This window comes from Rattus norvegicus, chromosome 16 (assembly GCF_021556685.1).
Source record: "Rattus norvegicus strain SHRSP/BbbUtx chromosome 16, alternate assembly SHRSP_T2T, whole genome shotgun sequence".
Lineage (NCBI taxonomy): Eukaryota > Metazoa > Chordata > Mammalia > Rodentia > Muridae > Rattus > Rattus norvegicus.
Window position 1 is genome coordinate 8,500,231 of NC_141549.1, and position 18,985 is coordinate 8,519,215.

General features: G+C 47.8%; 1 protein-coding gene across 8 annotated transcripts in view; it reads right to left on the bottom strand.

Annotated features, from left to right (window-relative positions):
* Positions 1–18,985, bottom strand: part of Wdfy4 (WDFY family member 4) — a 229,565-nt gene that overhangs the window by 182,537 nt on the left and 28,043 nt on the right. For all 8 annotated transcript variants that reach the window (XM_087588908.1, XM_087588903.1, XM_087588907.1 and 5 more), the window contains 9 exon segments: positions 18,095–18,209; positions 16,500–16,606; positions 14,928–15,062; positions 14,150–14,339; positions 11,652–11,841; positions 8,716–8,873; positions 6,709–7,161; positions 4,130–4,234; positions 3,688–3,878 (listed from right to left, as the gene is read on the bottom strand). In XM_087588908.1, coding sequence (XP_087445034.1) covers positions 3,688–3,878; positions 4,130–4,234; positions 6,709–7,161; positions 8,716–8,873; positions 11,652–11,841; positions 14,150–14,339; positions 14,928–15,062; positions 16,500–16,606; positions 18,095–18,209 — 1,644 coding nt within the window.

An 18,985-nucleotide genomic window follows, 5' to 3' on the forward strand; every position in this document is an offset into this window, starting at 1 on the left:
GGCTTAATTTCATAGCAACTAGAGAGAAACATTTCTATCATAAAGGAAAATAAATATTTCGGGACTTCGGGAAATGATTAGTCAGGAGCTGGGGGCCCGGGAGGAGGGGTCTCCATTACTGTCATTCAACTTTGCGCGATCATGCATCACACGGGGTTCCGAGTCTGCCGAAAGGGATAAATCGAATCAACGGAAGTCAAAGTAATCAGGGTAGGGTTGACACACTTCAAGAAAGGTCAGCCTTAAGCACATTTTCCCGTTCTTAACTCAGTTACTGTGTCATCGGCTCTGAGTTAGTATTCCTCTAGCCTGAATCTATAAAATTGATGTCTGCTGTGCGGTGCTAACTGTGTTAGGGCTAACAGGATTTATTTCACACCCCGTTATTTGTTACTCCTCGTAATTGTCCATGTGTCATGCTAGAAGACTGGGGAGGAGATGTGATTAAGCCCAGAGTCGAACAGCTAAATGTATATTAGCAAATCAATCTGAATTTGTGCATAACCCAATCACAGCCCCCTGGCCACAGGGAGGAAATTCATTTGCTTACATTATCCTCTAACTCGGTTATCCTTTGCCAGAACTGGTGGTGTAGTCGCACAGTTTGGTGTTGGTACGGAAGTGCCACTAGATTCTAGAAACATCTACCCTGAGGTGGTCTTTGCCATATGTGTGATGTGACTGCCCTCCAGAGATGGCAAGGACACTGCCTGCCTCCTTGCCTGGGGTCCCAACACTTCGTGATGGCCCCCTCACCCTCTATCTGACCCTCTACACAAACCCCATGCCCTGGGAACAGCCAACTTTCAGCTCCTGAAATGGTGATCCAGCCAGAGAGAGCTCGCTTCACATGGATGTAGATACAGGGAGTTCTCAGATGGTTTAAAAACAATCACAGATCCCATACCAGATATCAGCAAACATTCACTAGCTACTACTCAGAATCCAGGCTAGGCTCCGGGGACCCAGCCTTCTCTTCCACCCACTGCACAGCGGTATGTGGCAGTCCTAGTCCACTGAGGGTGACAGCAGCTCCTGAGGCCTCCTAACTGCCCAGCAGAGCCTCAGAGTGAGGAGAAGGCGGGAGGAGAGCCCGTGGGCTCTGACTTTGTTAAATGAACTCACAGAGGGCTCGTTCCTTATGAACTCTCTTGATGCTGTGTTTCTGAAATTATATTGAATCTGTAAAACACCATAATGGCTTTGCATTGCTAATTCTAGTAAGTTCCGTCCTATTACCCAGGGGCTAGCTCTCCAATAAGATGCCTCTGGGCTACATAGTAAACAAGACAAACTCGCCATGAGCAAGACAGAACGCTCTTCCCCACGTTGGATAGAAAGCTCCTTTCTGTTTCTCAGCAGAGTGAGAGTGTAGCTTTCTTCTCTGTGGATCTGTCTGGATTTCACTATAAACATATCAGAAATAATCCTGTACCCAATGGAAAACCAAAGTCCTGGCTCTGGTCCTACCTTCCCTGCTCCTATCAGAACATGCAAATCCTGCCATCAAAAGCTTGACCATGTGGAGCAGCAGATCCATTCTTGGTTGCTAGGCTTGTCATTTGAGTGATGTAGTGACTGAAGCCCTCTGGATGCTTCTGCTTCAAACAGGAGAAAACTAGCCTGGATTAATCTCAGGTCTTTCCCAGAACTAAATTTCAACGGATTCTTCGCCTTTCTCTGGTGCTAGGTATTGGATCCTGGGGCCTCCCTCATGCTGGGCAAGCCCTCTGCCACAGAGCCCCACCCAGCCCTCATTAGGTTTGTCTTAGCTCACATGGTTGTGGCATTAATGCGTCCTTCAAACGACGACATCTGTCTTTCCTTTTCTGTTTATTAGTCATCTCCTTCACTCAGTTTTTGCCCTGTAGTTAAATCATTGCTCGAGCTCTGACGGTTCATGAAACAAATAATTATCACCACGATGTCCTTTTCTCTTGAGCCCCTTGGAATGATATGGCACTACCTTGTACTTCAGGCCAGGCCACGTGATAACAGGAACAACTCCCTCAAATGTCTGCAGAGAATTAGACACAGAGACCGAAACACCACACCCCTCACATTAAAAAGGAGAGAGAGAAACCCATAGCTAAGCCTGTTCAGTTTAGATGTCAGGGTAATTTTACATTTTACATAAAGTTGCTCAGTAACCAGCGATGGCAACCTCAGAAGACAAGAATGTGTTTCTCTTGGGTCGTATCTCACAGAGAGGTGACAATTTCTGCTTAAATCTAGGGGGTATATTTACATTTACATCCTGTCACTTAAACAGCATAAAACAAAGGAGAATTGTCTTTAAAAAAAAATTACCAGTTGATGGCTCAACCATTAAAGACTCAGGCTCATAATTGGAAAGACAAGTTAATTTATGGATCGATTAAAAGGGTAGTTTGTTTGTTTGTTTCCTTGTGGAAGCACAAGGTCTCCGTATGTTTATAGCTTTGGCTAGCCTGGACTTCTCTCTATATATTAGACGGGCCTTAAACTCAGAGAGATTTGCTTGCCACTGAACCCTGAGTGCTGGGACTAAAGGAACGTGCCACCACACCAGTTCCAAAAGAAAAATTTTAAAAGGTATAAGCCACGAAAGAAGAAAGAAAAACCAGCAAAAACAAAATGATAAAAGGATGGTAAATTAATATAGTACATATTTCTTCAGCTACTTTAAGATAATTTGATGGTTATTGACAATATTACAAAAGTAAATAGTTCTCTCTACTGTGCAAATGTGGTAGCCTAGCCTCACTAGTCCATTGGTGTCCCTGCCCCTACGGCTTTGGCTCTCTTTAGCTTCTGTTCTAGCTCACATGCTCTCCTTCGGGAGCCCCCAGACCAAGTGAAACTGCTCTGTCCTCTCTTCTAGCTCTCTTTCCACAGCCACCAGTACCCATCAGGTATCTACCCAGAGCACCTACCACATTCCCTCAGGTATGATCCAACTCATGTATTATGAACGCTGGACCCTAAGACCCCAGATAGCAAGGGCTATGTCTCATTCTAATGTGTATCCCAAACACTCTCGCCAGACCCGGTCTCATTGGTTGATGCTCGATAAATGGAGTCAGCAGAGCACCTGTCAAGCTACCACTAACATACACCCCACTTTCATGATCTACAGAGGTGCCTGGTAGTTGCTGCCTAGCCAAGAACTACACTTCCCATCACCCCCTGCATCTGATTGACTCCTGCTGAAAAGTCTGCCCAAAGAAAACTGAAGCTAGAGTGTGTTAGTCCCCAGCCTGAATGAGGATCTCTTGTGCCATTCTTCCTAGCCTGCCTTACCTTATCTTTCAGCTGAGTCAAGTCCCTGCATGACAGCTGTTCCTGAATTGCAATCCCAAATATTCACTGATTCTTCATAAAAAGAAATGTAAGGTCAGATTCGGGCAAGCCCATTTGGAATCCCAGCACTTGTGAGGTGGAGGCAGGAGGATTAGGAGCTCCTTGATCAAGATCATCCTTGACTCCATAGTGAGCCTGATGCCAGTCTGAGCTACACGAGACCTTGTCTCATGAAATGTATATGCCAGGCAGATAAGTATGTGGGGCTTATTTGTTACAGCAGCTAAAACTGCCTGGTACAATTATCTACCTATCCAGGACAATAACCCAGCATGAACAACCGACCGTGAGTCACTTGGTGCATAGGTCTGAGGGGGCCAATCGCAAAGGAGGACTTGACCTCACCTTGAGAAGATCCAGCTTCAGCTGCAGCTCCCCCTGAGTAGACGAACACAAAGCCCCCACAATGATGCTCATGTACTCCTCAGCGTTGATGACTGAGAGCTGCTCCAAGATGCTGAGGGCGGAACCCCGGTAGCATTCATCATCCAGGAAGATCTTGATGAAGGGCACCATGCCGTGGTCTTTGAGGACAACTAGAGACAAGACAGATAGGATGTGCCAGAGAAAGGTGGGCCTTGGCACTGCATCCCCACCACAAGAAAAGCTTTTCCTTCCAACTCTCCAAAGTGTCTATTGTGTGGATAATGACCAGCAGTCGGCACATGGACATTAGCCACCACGCTGATACCGACTCTCCCTTGAACACCACCATTGAATGCTCAGGAATAACTCACAGTTCACGTTTCGTTGCAGACTGCCAGGGTGAGGTTAGAACAAGCATTACCTGCATTTCGAACAGAACCTTGCAGAAGCGCGACCACAGTCTTCAGCATCACGCAGGTGAGTTCCCTCTCCGGATCCTGCACGCCAGGACTGCACTCTTTGTTTCCTGCCACGTTTAAAAATAGACATATGTACTAAGTCTACATGGGACAATCCATAGTCTCTTTCTCCTTTGGGGTTCTACCTTCCTAAGGAGGATGGGAGTGCAATGGTCCCGTTAGAGGGGAGCATATACCCCAATTCTGAAGATACATCCCTGGAAACCCTAACTAACATCACTGGTTCTCAGTTTGAGCACATGAAAAATCTGGACAGCCAAAAGACTGTGTGAGCCCCTTGCTCAGAGCTGCTGGGTTAGATGTTGAATGAGACCAGGTAATTCTTGTTTCTAGCATGTTCCCAGGTAAAGCCATGAGCCTGCTGCAGCAGCCCCTCTGAAAGGAGCACTCTGCTCTTGATGCCAAATCAACCCTCATCTTCCCCTTATAGCCCGGCACTCATGTCTAGAAGGGACAACCGCCAGCTCCTTAGCTGAGCTAAAATGCAACTGGAGGGAATCTGGAACAGGTAGACAGGCCACTAGATCCTTGGGGCCCCAATCAGGTCAAATTCGTCCACCTCTGATCCCCAGTGCTGAGAAAGCACTGAAACAAATTGAAAATTTAGCTCCTATTTGGAGAATTAAAAACAAGTAAATGAATGAGAACAAGAAGAATTTATTTATCAGACACAGAGTGCGTAAGAATCAATAGGTCACATTTAAAAATGCTAAGCACAAAGGAAGGCTGGAAACTAGCTCACAGAAAGAGCTAAACTCTTTGGGGAATGGTTGTAAGCCTGGGGTCAGATGGAAAAGTGAATCTGATGTTAAGCTGTTGAAAAGCATCATCTGTCTAGGGTACCAGAAGAACACTCAGTGAGACTATGTAGTGCCTTCCCTGTAAACACAAGGAAACCAAGGGAGCTGATGTGTTTGAAGGCAAGACACTAGCTACGGTTGGAATGCTTCCCCCAAAGCCCTGTGCTGGAAACGTAGTCTCTAACTCAGACATTAATGGTATTTAGAGGTACATTCGCCGGATGCTGGCGTTGGATGACATCATGAGGATGGGTGTATACACTGGCAGCATTGCTCTGTCTTGCCATTTAGTGCCCTTTGCTGTATTATAGAGCAACAGGCCTTCCCCACATGCTGGCACCATGACACCGGACTTCCCAACACCAGAGCCATAGGCCAAATAAACTCCTATTTGGGAAGATATCTCTCTGGTGGCTCATTGGACTGCAAGCAGACATCTATTCTTTATACATTTTCTAGTCTTTACTGTTGCTATAACTAGTAGCAGAAAACAGGCCAAAACTACCAAGCAGGAGAAAGAAGTGCAGAATCAAGGCTTGGTCTCTCTAAAGGCCTATACAGAGAAAAGTGTCCTGGAAAAATAGTGTCCTAAATCCTCACCCTATTTGCAAATACTCTGGGTAGGACACAGCTCCTTCCTGAACTCCTGAAGGCTCAACCTTCCACAGATCAATACTGAAATGATAGAGATGCTGTGTGCAGGAATTCCTGGGCACCTTTTACAGGCCACAGCCAAAGGTGGGTGCGTTTTCTTTCATTCCTATGAGACCAGTGCCCTTGGTCTCATAGAAGTGAGGTAACAGGAGAAGACTGCCTTGTTTATAACGCAGCCATTTTTCCAGCTGAGGCTGACAGGCTCCCACATTAACATGCTCTCCCTCAGCTTCTTTCCTTCCAAGAAGCAGAAGACAGACAGGTTAGCAATGTTGACTAAAGTCTGAAGCAGAATTCCAAAAGCATTTGGTGGCTGGAGCAGCTCCCAGACCTGTCCAGCCAGTGCAGCAAAGGGGAAGGAGAGAAGGGAAAGGCATGGAGGGATAAGGTAGGCAGCTAGATCCCTGTGTCCTGATGCCCCACCTCCAGGCTGGTCTCCCAAGGGCAGCAGGAAGTGACAGATTTGAGCAAACCAAGAGAAACAGGGGGAAGAGACTTTGTGCCTTGCTTCTAGTTGTAAATCCCTGGAGGTGAGGATCTCAAAGCTCTATGCAAAGTGTCCCCAGGGGGGACAGTGTGAGGCATGGTAAAGTAAGTGTATAGTCCATCAGGACTGAGGAGAGTGCTGGGTCAACAGACCCCACTCTCAGTGGGAGACCACAAGGTCATACCCCAGGAGATCCCATAAGAACTCCCCCAAGCCTAAATCTCTCCAGGCTCCCAGTACCCCTTTGATTTACTGAAGGATCAGAGTCCCTGGTGGTTTTCACCTTAATACCCAGCAAGGAGTAACTTAAGGATTCCTGAGTTCATTTCTGTAGTTCACTTAAAATGGTGTCTGTCCCTTCACCTCTCACCTCTCACCTCTCACCTCTCACCCCAGTCACCTGGGGAAGACTTGGAGAGTGCCTGTTCTTTGTGAAGCTCCAACCCTAAGAGCTCCTTTGTCTATCCATCACAATATGACGCACGTGTTCCCAGGCTCTGTTTCCCTGCAGGGTAGTCAGATTGACCAGCCTGGATTAATGGTAACCTCATTCCCCTTGCCCGTCCCTCTGAAGACACACCTGACTTCCTCATGATCTTGGCCTGTTTCCGTAGCTGGGCCAGCAGCAGGCCTAGTAGTCCTGAGTCCCGGAAGATGTCAGTGAAGAGCCGGTCACTGGCTGTGATCCTGAGGATGCTTCGCAAGGCCACGAGGGTGCAGGAGAGCTCTTGGCTGTCCTTGATCAGACTCTGCACTTTAGCCAGGACCTCATGTGGCACATAGAGTAGCTTGAACACCAGAGTCTCCAACAGCTGGAAAAAGTGTTCTTGCACCGGGGTGGGCTTCAGGGGAATGATCTCTACAAACTGTGAGATGGGCTGCAGGGTCCACTCCAGCAGGAAGAAATTGCGAGGGTTCCAGGCCCACATGGTCTTGATGGCCAGAAGCACTTGGATGCAAAGGACAGAGTCACTGGCTCTGTGGAAAAGATTCTGCAGGACCTGAAAGGCCTGGAGATTCTTAACGGTCACCCCTGGGGATGAAAAAAACAAAGCAGTTCTGCAAGTTAGCTCCCCGCCTGCCTGCCTAGAAATGCATGCTTGTGCTCTCACAAGGATGCAGCATTTGACGTTTCCCTCTCTCTCTCTCTCTCTCTCTCTCTCTCTCTCTCTCTCTCTCTCTCTCTCTCGTTCCTATGAGTGCACATCTAAGACATCTAAAAATCCTTAGCCACTGTGGTGGGGAACAGGCTGCATCTGCATCCCAAAGATGGGCAGCTGACTGAGTGTTCCAGCCATGACCACTCTGAACCAAAACATGTCCGTGAGGGAAAGAGCCACACAGGATTTCCAAGGGCAGCACAGGGGGGGAAAAAGGAAGCAAGAGTCTCATTAACTGCCCTGTCTGTGGCTACACACAGTATTTGAGATCTATTGAGATAGATAAACATAAGTTATCGGGAATAATCTAACCAGTGTCTTCCTTTGAAAACCAAGATAGATGATTGGTCTACCTTATATTTCCACTGAACAAAGTGGGACCAGGAGATTTGATTTTGATCATCTAGAGTCAAGCGATGTTGTAGATGACGGTGCAAGGTCAGATTTCTGTCTAGACAGCTGAAGGGATGGGGATGCACGTTCCTTACCCACTGGGGCTTTTTCTTCCACCCTTATTCTCTCACCCCAGGATACCTCGTTCAAAGCGCTTGACTGTATGTCTTTCTGCCTTGGATTTGGTGAAACTCTGAGGCTCTCCATCCAGTACCAGCTGTCTCTGATCTAAGTTCTGCCCAGCACTCTTCCCCAGCTGGTTCTTACAGCGTTACAGCTCCTGCTTCTCCCCACAGCTCGTAACTCCCTACCCCAGCTAGCATCTCCAAACCTACTCAGCTGTCTCAGATCACTGTTTCTTCCCCATGCAGTACTTTGTGCCTTTAAAATCTTCCCTTCCCTTTCAGCCTAGACAGCTCACACTTAGCCTTCAAAATTCCCTTGGCGGGACGTCTGTGCAGGGTTTCCTGAGAGACCCACTAGAGGTAAGGCATGTGCCAATCCAGCGGCCTGTGGTTTGTTATCTGTGTGGTTGTCTCTGCATAAGGCTTTCAGGGAGCTGACAACATTTGTTCACACCAGCACCCAGTTGCTCAGAAAGCGTCCATGTGTTTACTGCTATTCTCAACTCATGTTCAGCATCCTAAGAAGAAAATCCACCAACTCTGAGCCTACATGGCTAAGTCAGGGTCATCAGTCTCCATTGCATAAGCAAATGGTACAGGGTAAGACACCCCTAGATAGGGGCTGAATTCCAGAGGCTGCTCCCTTACTTGCTAGGGGTTTCGCCTCTGTTAAGCAATATTGCTTCCACTTGCCACACAACATGAGCTTTTTTGTCCAAAGCTGAAGTTGCACAGGTGGAAAGTAGATGAAGAGGCATAGAGCTAATAGCCATGGGTCTAGGTCATGTCTCTGAAGGTCACAGAAACATCGGACCTTGTGACAAGTGAAAATGGACTCAGAGACCCTCAAAGCCTTGTCAGGGCATCATACCCGCTCTCCAGCTACCTGGAGACACAGTGAGGACCCACCAGAAGCCTCCTGATGGAACTTGAAGCCTTCAAGCTGAGGATAAGTGATGCTGTCAAACACCTTCAGCTCTGACCTCCCACAAGTCGTCAGCCACATCACCAGCTCGATGAGCTCCTCGAGATGGGGTTCCACCACACCCTGGGTCACCCCGTTATACCTGCAGGACAAACATGGTCAGGTCCCAGATAGTGACATTTGTGTACAGTGTTCCTCACAAAGGCCAGAAGAGGGTGCTAGAGCTCATGAAACTGGAGTTACAGATGGTTGTAAGCCACCATGTAGGTGCTTGAGACTGAAACTGGTCCTCCACAAAAGCACAGGCTCTTAACCACTGAGCCATCTCTCTGGCCCCCCAGTAGTTCCCTCTCATTGTGTGTGTACTCTACAACTTCCACTGCCACTTGTCATCTCCAAACATCAGCTGGAACTTGGGTGTAGGCTGGTTAGTCAAGTGCTGGTCTAGCATCCAGAGGGACCTGGTTTTGATCCATAGCTGCATAAGGCCAGCCGTGGTGATGTTTGTCCATCATCTCAGAATTCAGGAGGTGTGCACAAGAGGATCAGATATTCAAGATCATCCTTGGCAGTATAGAGAGCTTGAGACCAGCCTGAGTTATGTGAGTTACATGAGACCTTATCAAAATAAAATAAAATATTCTGAGCACACTCACTGAGAAAGAGAGATCAACTAAGAATTGCAGAAAAAGAAAAATCATGCTTTAAACTAATTTGTTATAATATGGCTACAAATAAATATTGAATTTTGCTGTTAACTATTGTTAGGAGCCTCTTACTGTTCCCAATTTACAAATTCAACTCAATTATCAGAATGTATATATGGATGGAACAAATCACATATGGGTCGGGTTCTGTAAGATTCATGTTGCAGACGCCCACTGGAGCTCTTCAGAGCCTACCACTCTCTGTCAGTAAGTAGAGACTGCTACACAGAGGAACCTGTGAGAGTCCACAGGTTTAGAGGAAGGCTGCTTCCTGTGGCTGGATTTCCAAAAGACATGAATTTAAGGGGCTCACAGAGCAAAGGGCACCTCCAGAATGGAAGGTTCAATGTTTCCAAGGAGGAAAGAAAACTCAGACAGCATGGGAAAGATGTGCAGTCCTGTGGTCTTCCTCATGCCTAGCCTATGGCCGACAGCTTCAGTGTTTATCTGAAGATACTTTGCTCTGCTTATGGGGTAGGAGTGCCCCTGGAGTCTCTGTCTAGCTCTGACCTTTCCAGGTCAGAAGTGTATGAAACATGGATCCTGGGAAGGCAGGACAAGAAGGGAAGGAGCGGAACAGCTGCTTCCTCACACTGGTTTTCTCTTCTGTCTTTTATAAGAAACCTAATGCCCATCCACTAAACCGAAGAAATCTGTAGAAAATGCTGTCCAGGGCACCACCATAGTCACAGCCATCTGGCCACTAACCAGGTTGCTCACTATGCAGCGATGGTATACCCAAAGAAACGCTTACTCAGCATCCTTTTGAAGGCTGCCTTCTCTTTATTAAAACCTTATCAAGACGGAGACTATACCTACAGTCTTCAGCTTCTCTCATACCGATCATCTCCAGTGCATTTGAGACATGCTTCTGTCATGAAGTCTGCAAAAGACATTGCTAAGGTCCACTCCATTGAGGAGAGGCCAAGCAAAGCCCAAAGGAACGTGCCTAGCCTTGCCTTGAAGCAGCTTCCCCAACTTCTGTTTCCATCCAGGGCTCGTGCTAATACCTAGGCACCCACCCCCTGAATACAATAAGCCAGAATAAAAAGTTGGTCCAGCCGGAGATACACAGAGTCTTTCCCACAATCCATGGCTCTGGTAAGACCTTCATGTGAGACTTGATCTCAGAAACAACAAGCAGGGGGCAGACCCGTGAAGTAGCCAAAGGAAGGAAACTTACTGAAATGCATTCTCAAACTGGCATCTCTCTAGACTACCGCACTTAGTCCTTCTGTGGTGGTATGCACTTAGTCCTTCTGATAGACTACCGTACTTAGTCCTTCTGTGGTGGTGTGTACTTAGTCCTTCTGATAGACTACCATACTTAGTCCTTCTGTGGTGGTGTGTACTTAGTCCTTCTGATAGACTACCATACTTAGTCCTTCTGTGGTGGTGTGTACTTAGTCCTTCTGATAGACTACTGTACTTAATCCTTCTGTGGTGGTGTGCACTTAGTCCTTCTGATAGACTACCATACTTAGTCCTTCTGTGGTGGTGTGTACTTAGTCCTTCTGATGGACTACCATACTTAGTCCTTCTGTGGTGGTGTGTACTTAGTCCTTCTGATAGACTACTGTACTTAGTCCTTCTGTGGTGGTGTGTACTTAGTCCTTCTGATAGACTACTGTACTTAGTCCTTCTGTGGTGGTGTGCACTTAGTTCTTCTGATAGACTACTGTACTTAGTCCTTCTGTGATGGTGTGCACTTAGTCCTTCTAATAGATTACCGTACTTAGTCCTTCTGTGGTGGTGTGTACTTAGTCCTTCTGTGGATTTGTGATGCTATGGAGCAGGAGCAGCCGAAGGACAACTTAATTGTTTAGTTCCCTATCATCTGACAGTGGAGAGCTGAGGTTGGTGCATAGTTCTCACACCGCCCTCTAAACACCGAGGTAGAATAAATTCCAAGAGACATGGAAGGCTTCTGAGAGAGGCATGTGAGCTCTACAAGGTGGAACATGCTGGCGGTGTTCACCACTTGGGGAACTTGAAGTGTCTATTATCGTCACTCGTTGATTCCCCAAAGAAGGCATCCCCACATCTATCTACATGTCCAGTCACTGCGACCAGGAAGAGGGTCTTGCTAGCCATGCTCTTAGGATTTCATAGGACATGCTAGCTCTCGTCCACCAAAGCGGCATGAAGATTCTGAGCCCCACAGTTTGAGGGAGTCGTGTTTCTCACCCCTCTCACCTGGCCCCGCCACTTACCGCAGCAGCACCTTGAGTAGCAGAGGGTAGCCCTCCCCATTCTCAAACTCCAGGAGCAGCGCAGAGGAGATGGGGTAGGAGTCTCTCACAAAGTTCAGGATGAGGCTCACTGCCTCGCTCACCTCCGGTGCAGGGAGAGTGTCTGCCAGCTTGGAGAGGTTCTGAACCGAGAGCCGGACACAGTCGGCAGCTGTGGGAGGGGAAGCACAGCCCTGCTGAGCAAGGAAGAAGGAGGTTTTGCTGCTGCTCTTCCCTCCCTGCACCATCTACCTCCACTTGAACTTGCACAGCAAGACTTGCGTGAGAGTAACTTGAGACTATTTTCTGCAGGCTCTTAGACTCAAGAAGACAGCCCCTGCAGGAGGTGCCATCCTAAGAGTAGCAGGCATGGGTGGTGGTGGGGCAGCCTCTTAGCTCCTCCTTCCTAGAAGGTAAGAGAGTCCCTGGCTCTGAATACTGAGATACCATGTAAGACCAGAGCACTGGGGAGAACGCCTTAAGAAGCAACATGGAGTCGAACATGGAGAGTTGAGCAAAAGTCAGCTTGACGAGAAGTCCTAGAAAGGAACAGTGGGTGAGTCCAGAGGTGGAAGGCAGTAGAAGGAATATTTCAGAAACTCAAGAAGCCAGAGTATTCAAGCAGAGGCAGGAGCTGTGGGGACAGGAGGTGGGGTCTACTCATGAAAAGCCTGGAATGGCAGGGAGTCATAGAAAGTTACTAGTCAGAAGAGGGATGCCCTCAGACTAGAGACTCTTCTAAGTGGCAGGAAAGTCGCAAAAGTGGAAGCAAGAGGATGCAGGATCAGGCTCTCAGCTGTTAAGGACTCAGAAGAGCCTAAAGTGGGCCCTTTGGCGAGGGAGAACGCAAGAGTAGCTGATGATGTAGTGGAGATCAGCAGATCAGCCTTTTTGCAGGCTCTGCTAGCACCACAAGCCCATAGAAATTACCTCATAGGGCCCCTGGGGAGGAAGTTTTCTGAGGCCTTGGTTTGGTCAGCTGAAGCCTCCAGAGGTCCATGCCTGCAGCCTTTTCCTAGTCACTCAGACTCCAGTCTGGGGGGGGGGGGTGAGGGAGACTGAAGGGCCAAGGCACAATTAAAGCACAGGCTAAGCTCACAGGAGGCTCTGAGCCCCAAGGTGTCTCCTCCAGGGACTGACTGACTTTAAGAAAAGAAACTGGTGGTGCTTTCTCAATTCTAACCAATAGTTGTTCCTTATTACAGAAAGAGGACAGATCACGGGGCATATATTTGTGAACATGCAGGTGACAGTGGCAGCTCAGAAACCCAGCTTCTCCATACAGAGCGCATTCTTTGGCATCAACCCAAGAAGAGAAATATTGTGTTCCAAGATGGTTTGCTGTGCTCATCTGGGCGAGCTGAGAAGATGTTGGGGCAGAGGGGCGGGAAGTGAGTAGAGATAAACACGAGCCTTAATATGTCCTTTTTAGAGCTGTGCAGCCTCTGAGGTCTCCATGCTTATCTGGAGCATTGTCTGGGTCCTACAGTGGCAGAGAATGCTAAGGAGGACCCTGAGGTAGCTAATGGAATTGACTCACAGAACATTTCATTTCTAATAAAACCTAAGTGATGGATGTGATGCAGAGGCCAAGCCCTGTAGACTAGAGCTACTGCATATATGTATGCATGTATGTCATGTATGTATTCAAGCATGTCATACATGCATGTTGTGCATGCATGTCGTGTATGTGTGTCATGTATGTATGTCATGTATGTACGCATGTGTGTCATGTGTGTATGTGTGTATGTCATATATGTATGCTTGTATGTCATGTGTGTTTATCATGTGTATATGCATGTATGTCATGTACGTATACATGCATGTATGCATGTATGATATGTGTGTCATATATATATGCATGCGTGTGATGCACGTCATGTATATATGCATGTATGTCAACACCCACTGGAACCAAGGCAATGAGAGACAGGCAACACTTACATTCTGCCCAGCTTTATAGATGAGACAGACAGGATTGTTCTGTGTCTATGGACCTGAGCTCACTCAGCAGAGCTGGAACCCAAAGGCTGGCTGCAGTTCTAGAGTCTCCAGCCTTCACCCCAAACACGCTCCCTAACATAGGCACCAAAGTGCAGGAGTCAGACATCTCCGTGCTTAGAAACAGTTTCTCAAGATCTTCTACAAATCTTGAGCTCCACTTTCCCCATTCCAACATCTGTCTCCAAGAGACGAGTGACGTAGTGAGCAAGCAGGCCCCGAATGCTGTGTGGGAGTCCGCATGCGGTAAATGAGTCCCCCTTTCCTCCCTCCTTCAGCGAAGCATCAAGAGGAACGATACTCATATTTTCACAAATGGGGCCACATAAGGTAGGGCTGTGTACTGAGAAGGTTGTCCATCTTTTCTTTCTAGGAACCTGCACTTACGCTGACAGAGACAATGGGCCCTTGAGCTTTGCTCTGAGCTAAAGGAACCCCTCAAGTGACCCTCAGCCCACACCTGGTCTCCTGGAACCTACTTCGCAGATATTGGATGACGCTAGGGCTCTGAGCCTTGGAGATAGCCCGCAGCACACAGAAGGTAGGCTGTTTCCAGAAGTAGCAGCTGTGTTCCCTCAGACAGGTGGTAGCGATCAGTAGAGACTGGAGCTCGCTTCCTGAGAGAAGTCCCTCCAGACCCTGAGACTCGCTGCAAATGTTTAACAACATCTGGGAGGAATACAAGACAAGACAAGGATGTTCTGGTTAGGAGGGGCTCTCCTGTGGTAGCTTGCTCCCTGCTTCTCTGGAGCATTGACAGTCAAGCCTCAGTCAAAGGAACTGTGCGTGATCCTCCTCTCTCCCCAGCCAGTGCTGTCCACACAGCCAGCTAGGAAAGGAGCATCCATTTGTGCTCACAAACACAACTTCCTGTAAAGCATATAGCTCTTGAGCATACCAAGAAGTCACACTGGGTGTGAGTCTCGAACAACCATGTAGGTCTGTGTGCCTATGTTCTATGCTGCTCGCACCATGAAGGGTGACATCACCTAGTGATACACTTCTGAGAAGTGATGTATCAAGTGGCATGTGGCTTCTATTTTGCAAGGTGGACAGAAGGAAGAGATGGGAGGGTGGAGAGAAGGGACAAAGTTATCTTGCAGCCAACCCAGGTGTTGTGGAGTGGAGACAGAGAGCCGTTTCTGGAAAGGGTGAGGTGCTTGAGAACGAAGACTGAGAGAAGAGGCTGGCCCTTGCAAAAGCAAGTCAGGCGGTGGTGATGGTGGGAGTGGAGGGGAGGGTGTCCCACTAGCTCACCTGCACAAACATCCTCTGCCCTTGAACGTCAATCTCCAAATGCTCACCCTTTTCCACGGGAAAAGCAAAAAAGAGATACAGGCACTGCAGGAGAAGGGCCGGAAGCCCTGAATCCACCACTCTGCCCAGCGTCTCCTACAAGGGAAGGTCATATGCAGGTCACCCACAGGCAGAGGGAACTCTGACAGGCATCAATCCCCACATCTGTGGAACCTGTAGGAAAGCCACTTCCCCTCTCAACACTCCCTCCTCGACTGGGAAGTAGGTGAGCGTGGAACTCACCTATGGTCATCTGCTCTTTTGAAAGGTAATGCCCTCCCTCCCCTTTATTGGAGCCCTGGTTTTTCTTGACTTCCTTGGCCATGTGTCCCTTTCTTCAGATAACACTTAACCTTCCCTCACTGCTTCAGGGCTGTCTGATTCTGTGGACATAAAGTCCCCACTTAGACAGCAGACCGGTCCCCATCAAGGGCAAACGCTTGAGTACAAGTCGGGGGTCCCCCTCGCAGCTAGCATCTATCATAAGGCTGTGAATCTGCCCCGAATAGCCAGGACAGGCTCCACACAAACATCCAAATGCCTACCTGATGCTTCATGCTGAGGGCTGCTGCCCCCTACAGGTCGCTTACATACACATACTCACTCCATTGCCTCTGTTCATCTCTTAGCCTATCTTGCAAGGGTCTCTGGCCATTTCTGCTGATGATTCCAACTGTCAGGTTCCCAAGAGGAACCCTCTCATCCACCAACCCCTCAAGAAGAGGCCTGAGAGTCTCAGTCCCATAAGGAGAGGGCACAGTCACAGCCACATGGGGCACAGTACACTTAGGAAAAGGGCCAACAGATAAGCCTGATTCCAGCTGGACCAACTGGGAAGCCCCATGGAGGCAGAGAAGGAGCTCTCGGGACGATGGACTGGAGTTCCATGAGGGAAGCCTGCCTTCTCCATTCACCTCTGTAATCCAACTCAGGGTCCCTGGGAACACTAAGTGCCACCATGCATGGGAGTGGTTGATAAATTCAGCGATAAATGTTCTCACACTGACTGTATAAGAGAGGCCCTGACTGGGCTGGAGAGATGGCTCAGTGGTTAAGAGTACCACTGCTCTTCCAGAGAACCTGAGTTCAGTTCCCAGCAACCACACGGTGGCTCACAACCATCTGTAATGGGATCCGATGCCCTCTTCTGGTGCGTCTGAAGACAGCTACAGTGTATTCTAATACAATCAATCAATCAATCAATCAATCAATCAATACATCTATCTTTTTTGAGGGGGAGAAGCCTGACTGACCCAACTTCTAAAGTCAGAAATACAATACAATCAAGTGGTGGAAGTGAACTAATTGTCCATTGAGAAGGCAGGGCCCAAGCTTGATCTTCAGACCCTAAAATCCATGTGTGTCATCAGAAGGGAGAAGTGAGTTGAATATAATACGTCTATTATTATTATTATTATTATTATTATTATTATTATTATCATCATTATCATTAGGCCATTACTCTATGCTGGACCTTACTTCTCTGTCCTCAGACAAGGAGCACCTGGGCATACCTGAGAGGCTGGAACTCACCGAGTCTGTCCCCGTGAGCACATACACCGACTTGAGGAGCAAGTAGCCATCCTGATCCACGTCACTCTTCCACTGCAGTAGCTGCCCGGCTGCAGCCCGGGCTTGCTCTGCAAGATATCAAAGGCTGCTTGGTGATGCATCCTATCCACCCAGCTCCCTGAAGATGTGTCTGTGTCCTGCCACAGAACCCATGTCTCCTCGCTCGTGTAGCTCCAGGCTGCTGAGTATATCTCAAACATGACTCTCTTCCAGGCTAATCACCCTGGAGGAGGCTGACTTCATTACCTTCCACAGTCACCCATAGTGCCCCATTACGATGAGTAAAAACTAACCCTCCACAATTGGACCCCTACCAACCAGACTTTTCACCTCTCTTTTTGTATCACCCAACGCCTTACACTGCTGAAGACTGGGCAATCTATATCTCAAGCTTTTTCCCACATGCAATTCCTTCTGTCCCTTCTCAGTCCACAGGCCCTGTAGGGCATCACTCAGACTCCAAGGGTCAGCTCATGTGATTGGAAGAATGCTTATCAGACACCCCAGTAAAAGATGCATTCTTGGGGTCAGTGTCTTTACCATACCAAACTCTCCACCAAGCATACTGACCCCAGGACATTCTCCAGACATCCAGGAGGGATGTGTGTGTGTGTGTGTGTGTGTGTGTGTGTGTGTGTGTGTGTGTGTGTTTCTCTCTCTCTCCCCCCCCCCCTCTCTCTCACACACACAAACACACACGGAGGGGGAGAGAGAGAGAGAGAGATTCATGTGCCTCTGCATATCTGTGTCTGTGTGTCTCTATGTATGTATGTGTATATAGTATCTGTCAGTAGTGTCTATATATGTGTATGTCTGATGTACAGGTCCCTGTGTGTGCCTCTATGTGAGATTCTGCACATGTACATATACTTTCTGTGTATGACCTGTGTCTCTTCTTCTCTGTGTGTATTTTTTCCATTTAAATATTTATGTAAGATATGCATAGTTTCTATGTGGGGTGCACTGTGTGCTATGTGTATAGTGTGACTGTTAGTATGTTTCTGTTTGTGCAGATGATATATATTTAGGGTCTGAATGGGCAGTAGATATATAATAGTCATTCATGTGCATATGTGGAAAGTACTTTTATTTTGGGTTTATGAATGCAGTACAGAGTAAATGTCTGTGAAGTAGATCTATGTGAAATAGTGTGTGTGTGCATGTGCACACACACACACGTGTGCATGACATGAATGTAGCATCTGTTTAGTGGAGTATTCATGTTCAGTGTGGTGTTCAGAATGTATGCAATGGGTATAGTGTGGCTACAAGCATCTCTGCGTTAAATTTTTGTGTTTTGTGTCCATTTGTGCAATGTGACTGTATGTGTCTGTGCATGTAATATGTCTGACATGACTCTGTGTATGTGTGTGTGTGTGTGTGAGAGAGAGAGAGAGAGAGAGAGAGAGAGAGAGAGAGAGGATCTGCCCCTTCCTGTGTCTCTGCCTTTTCCCAGATCCATGCCACTCTTCTTTCGGAAGAGAGCAGAGAGAAGGGAGGCAGGTGAGTCTGCAGACAATTTTGTCCTCCATCCTCTCCAGAGCATCTTCTTTTACCTGCAGGCTTCCCGGAAAGTGCCTGTTGTATTTCTTGGGCAAGTTGGTCGGACACATCTTCTGCCAGTCTTTGAAGACTGCGAAAGCAGATGATGCCCACAGAATGTTCCCAGGCCTGAAAGGCAACCATCAAACTCGGGTTAGAGAGGGCCGTGCATCAAGCCATATATGAAGTCACTCCAGCCAGCCAAAGGCTCCACTCCTGTCCCACAAATAACCAAAAATCCACTGTGATGGTTAGCCCAGGTTGTCACTTGGCAAGATCTGAAATAGTCATAGCACCCCATCTCTGGGTGTGTCAAGGGTTTGTCTACACTGGGTTAACTGAAGTGAGAAGACTCACACAAATGTGGGCATCATCTCTCAGTGTACAACAGCATCCCCTGCCTCTGCCTCTTTGTCTGCCTGTCTCTCTGTCTCTGTCTCTGTCACTCTCTGTCTCTATTTCTCTCTGTCTCTCTTTGTGTCTGTCTGTTTGTTTCTCTCTGTGTGTTTCTGTGTCCCTGTCTCTCTCTGTATATTTCTCTGTTTCTTTCTGTCTCTTTCTTTCTGTCTCTCTGTCTTTCTCTATGTCTGTGTGTTTCTTTCTTCCTCTTCCTCTCCCTCTCCCTCCCCCTCTCCCTCTCTCCCTCCCCCTCTCCATCTCTGTTTGCTGACTAGAAATGCACTGTGACCAGCTGCCCTGTGTTCCTGCTGCCGCGATCTGCTGGTACGATGGCCTGTGGCCTGGAGCTATGAGCCGTCATAAGCTGTATATTAGCTGGTGAGGATTCATGAGGTAGGTTTTAAGCTAAATGCCTCATGGGAGTCTGAGTTTTTTGTTTTGTATTTTAAATTTCCTATTCTGTAAATGGTAGCCTAACCAGCAAAGGGTTGTAAATGGAAAGAGAT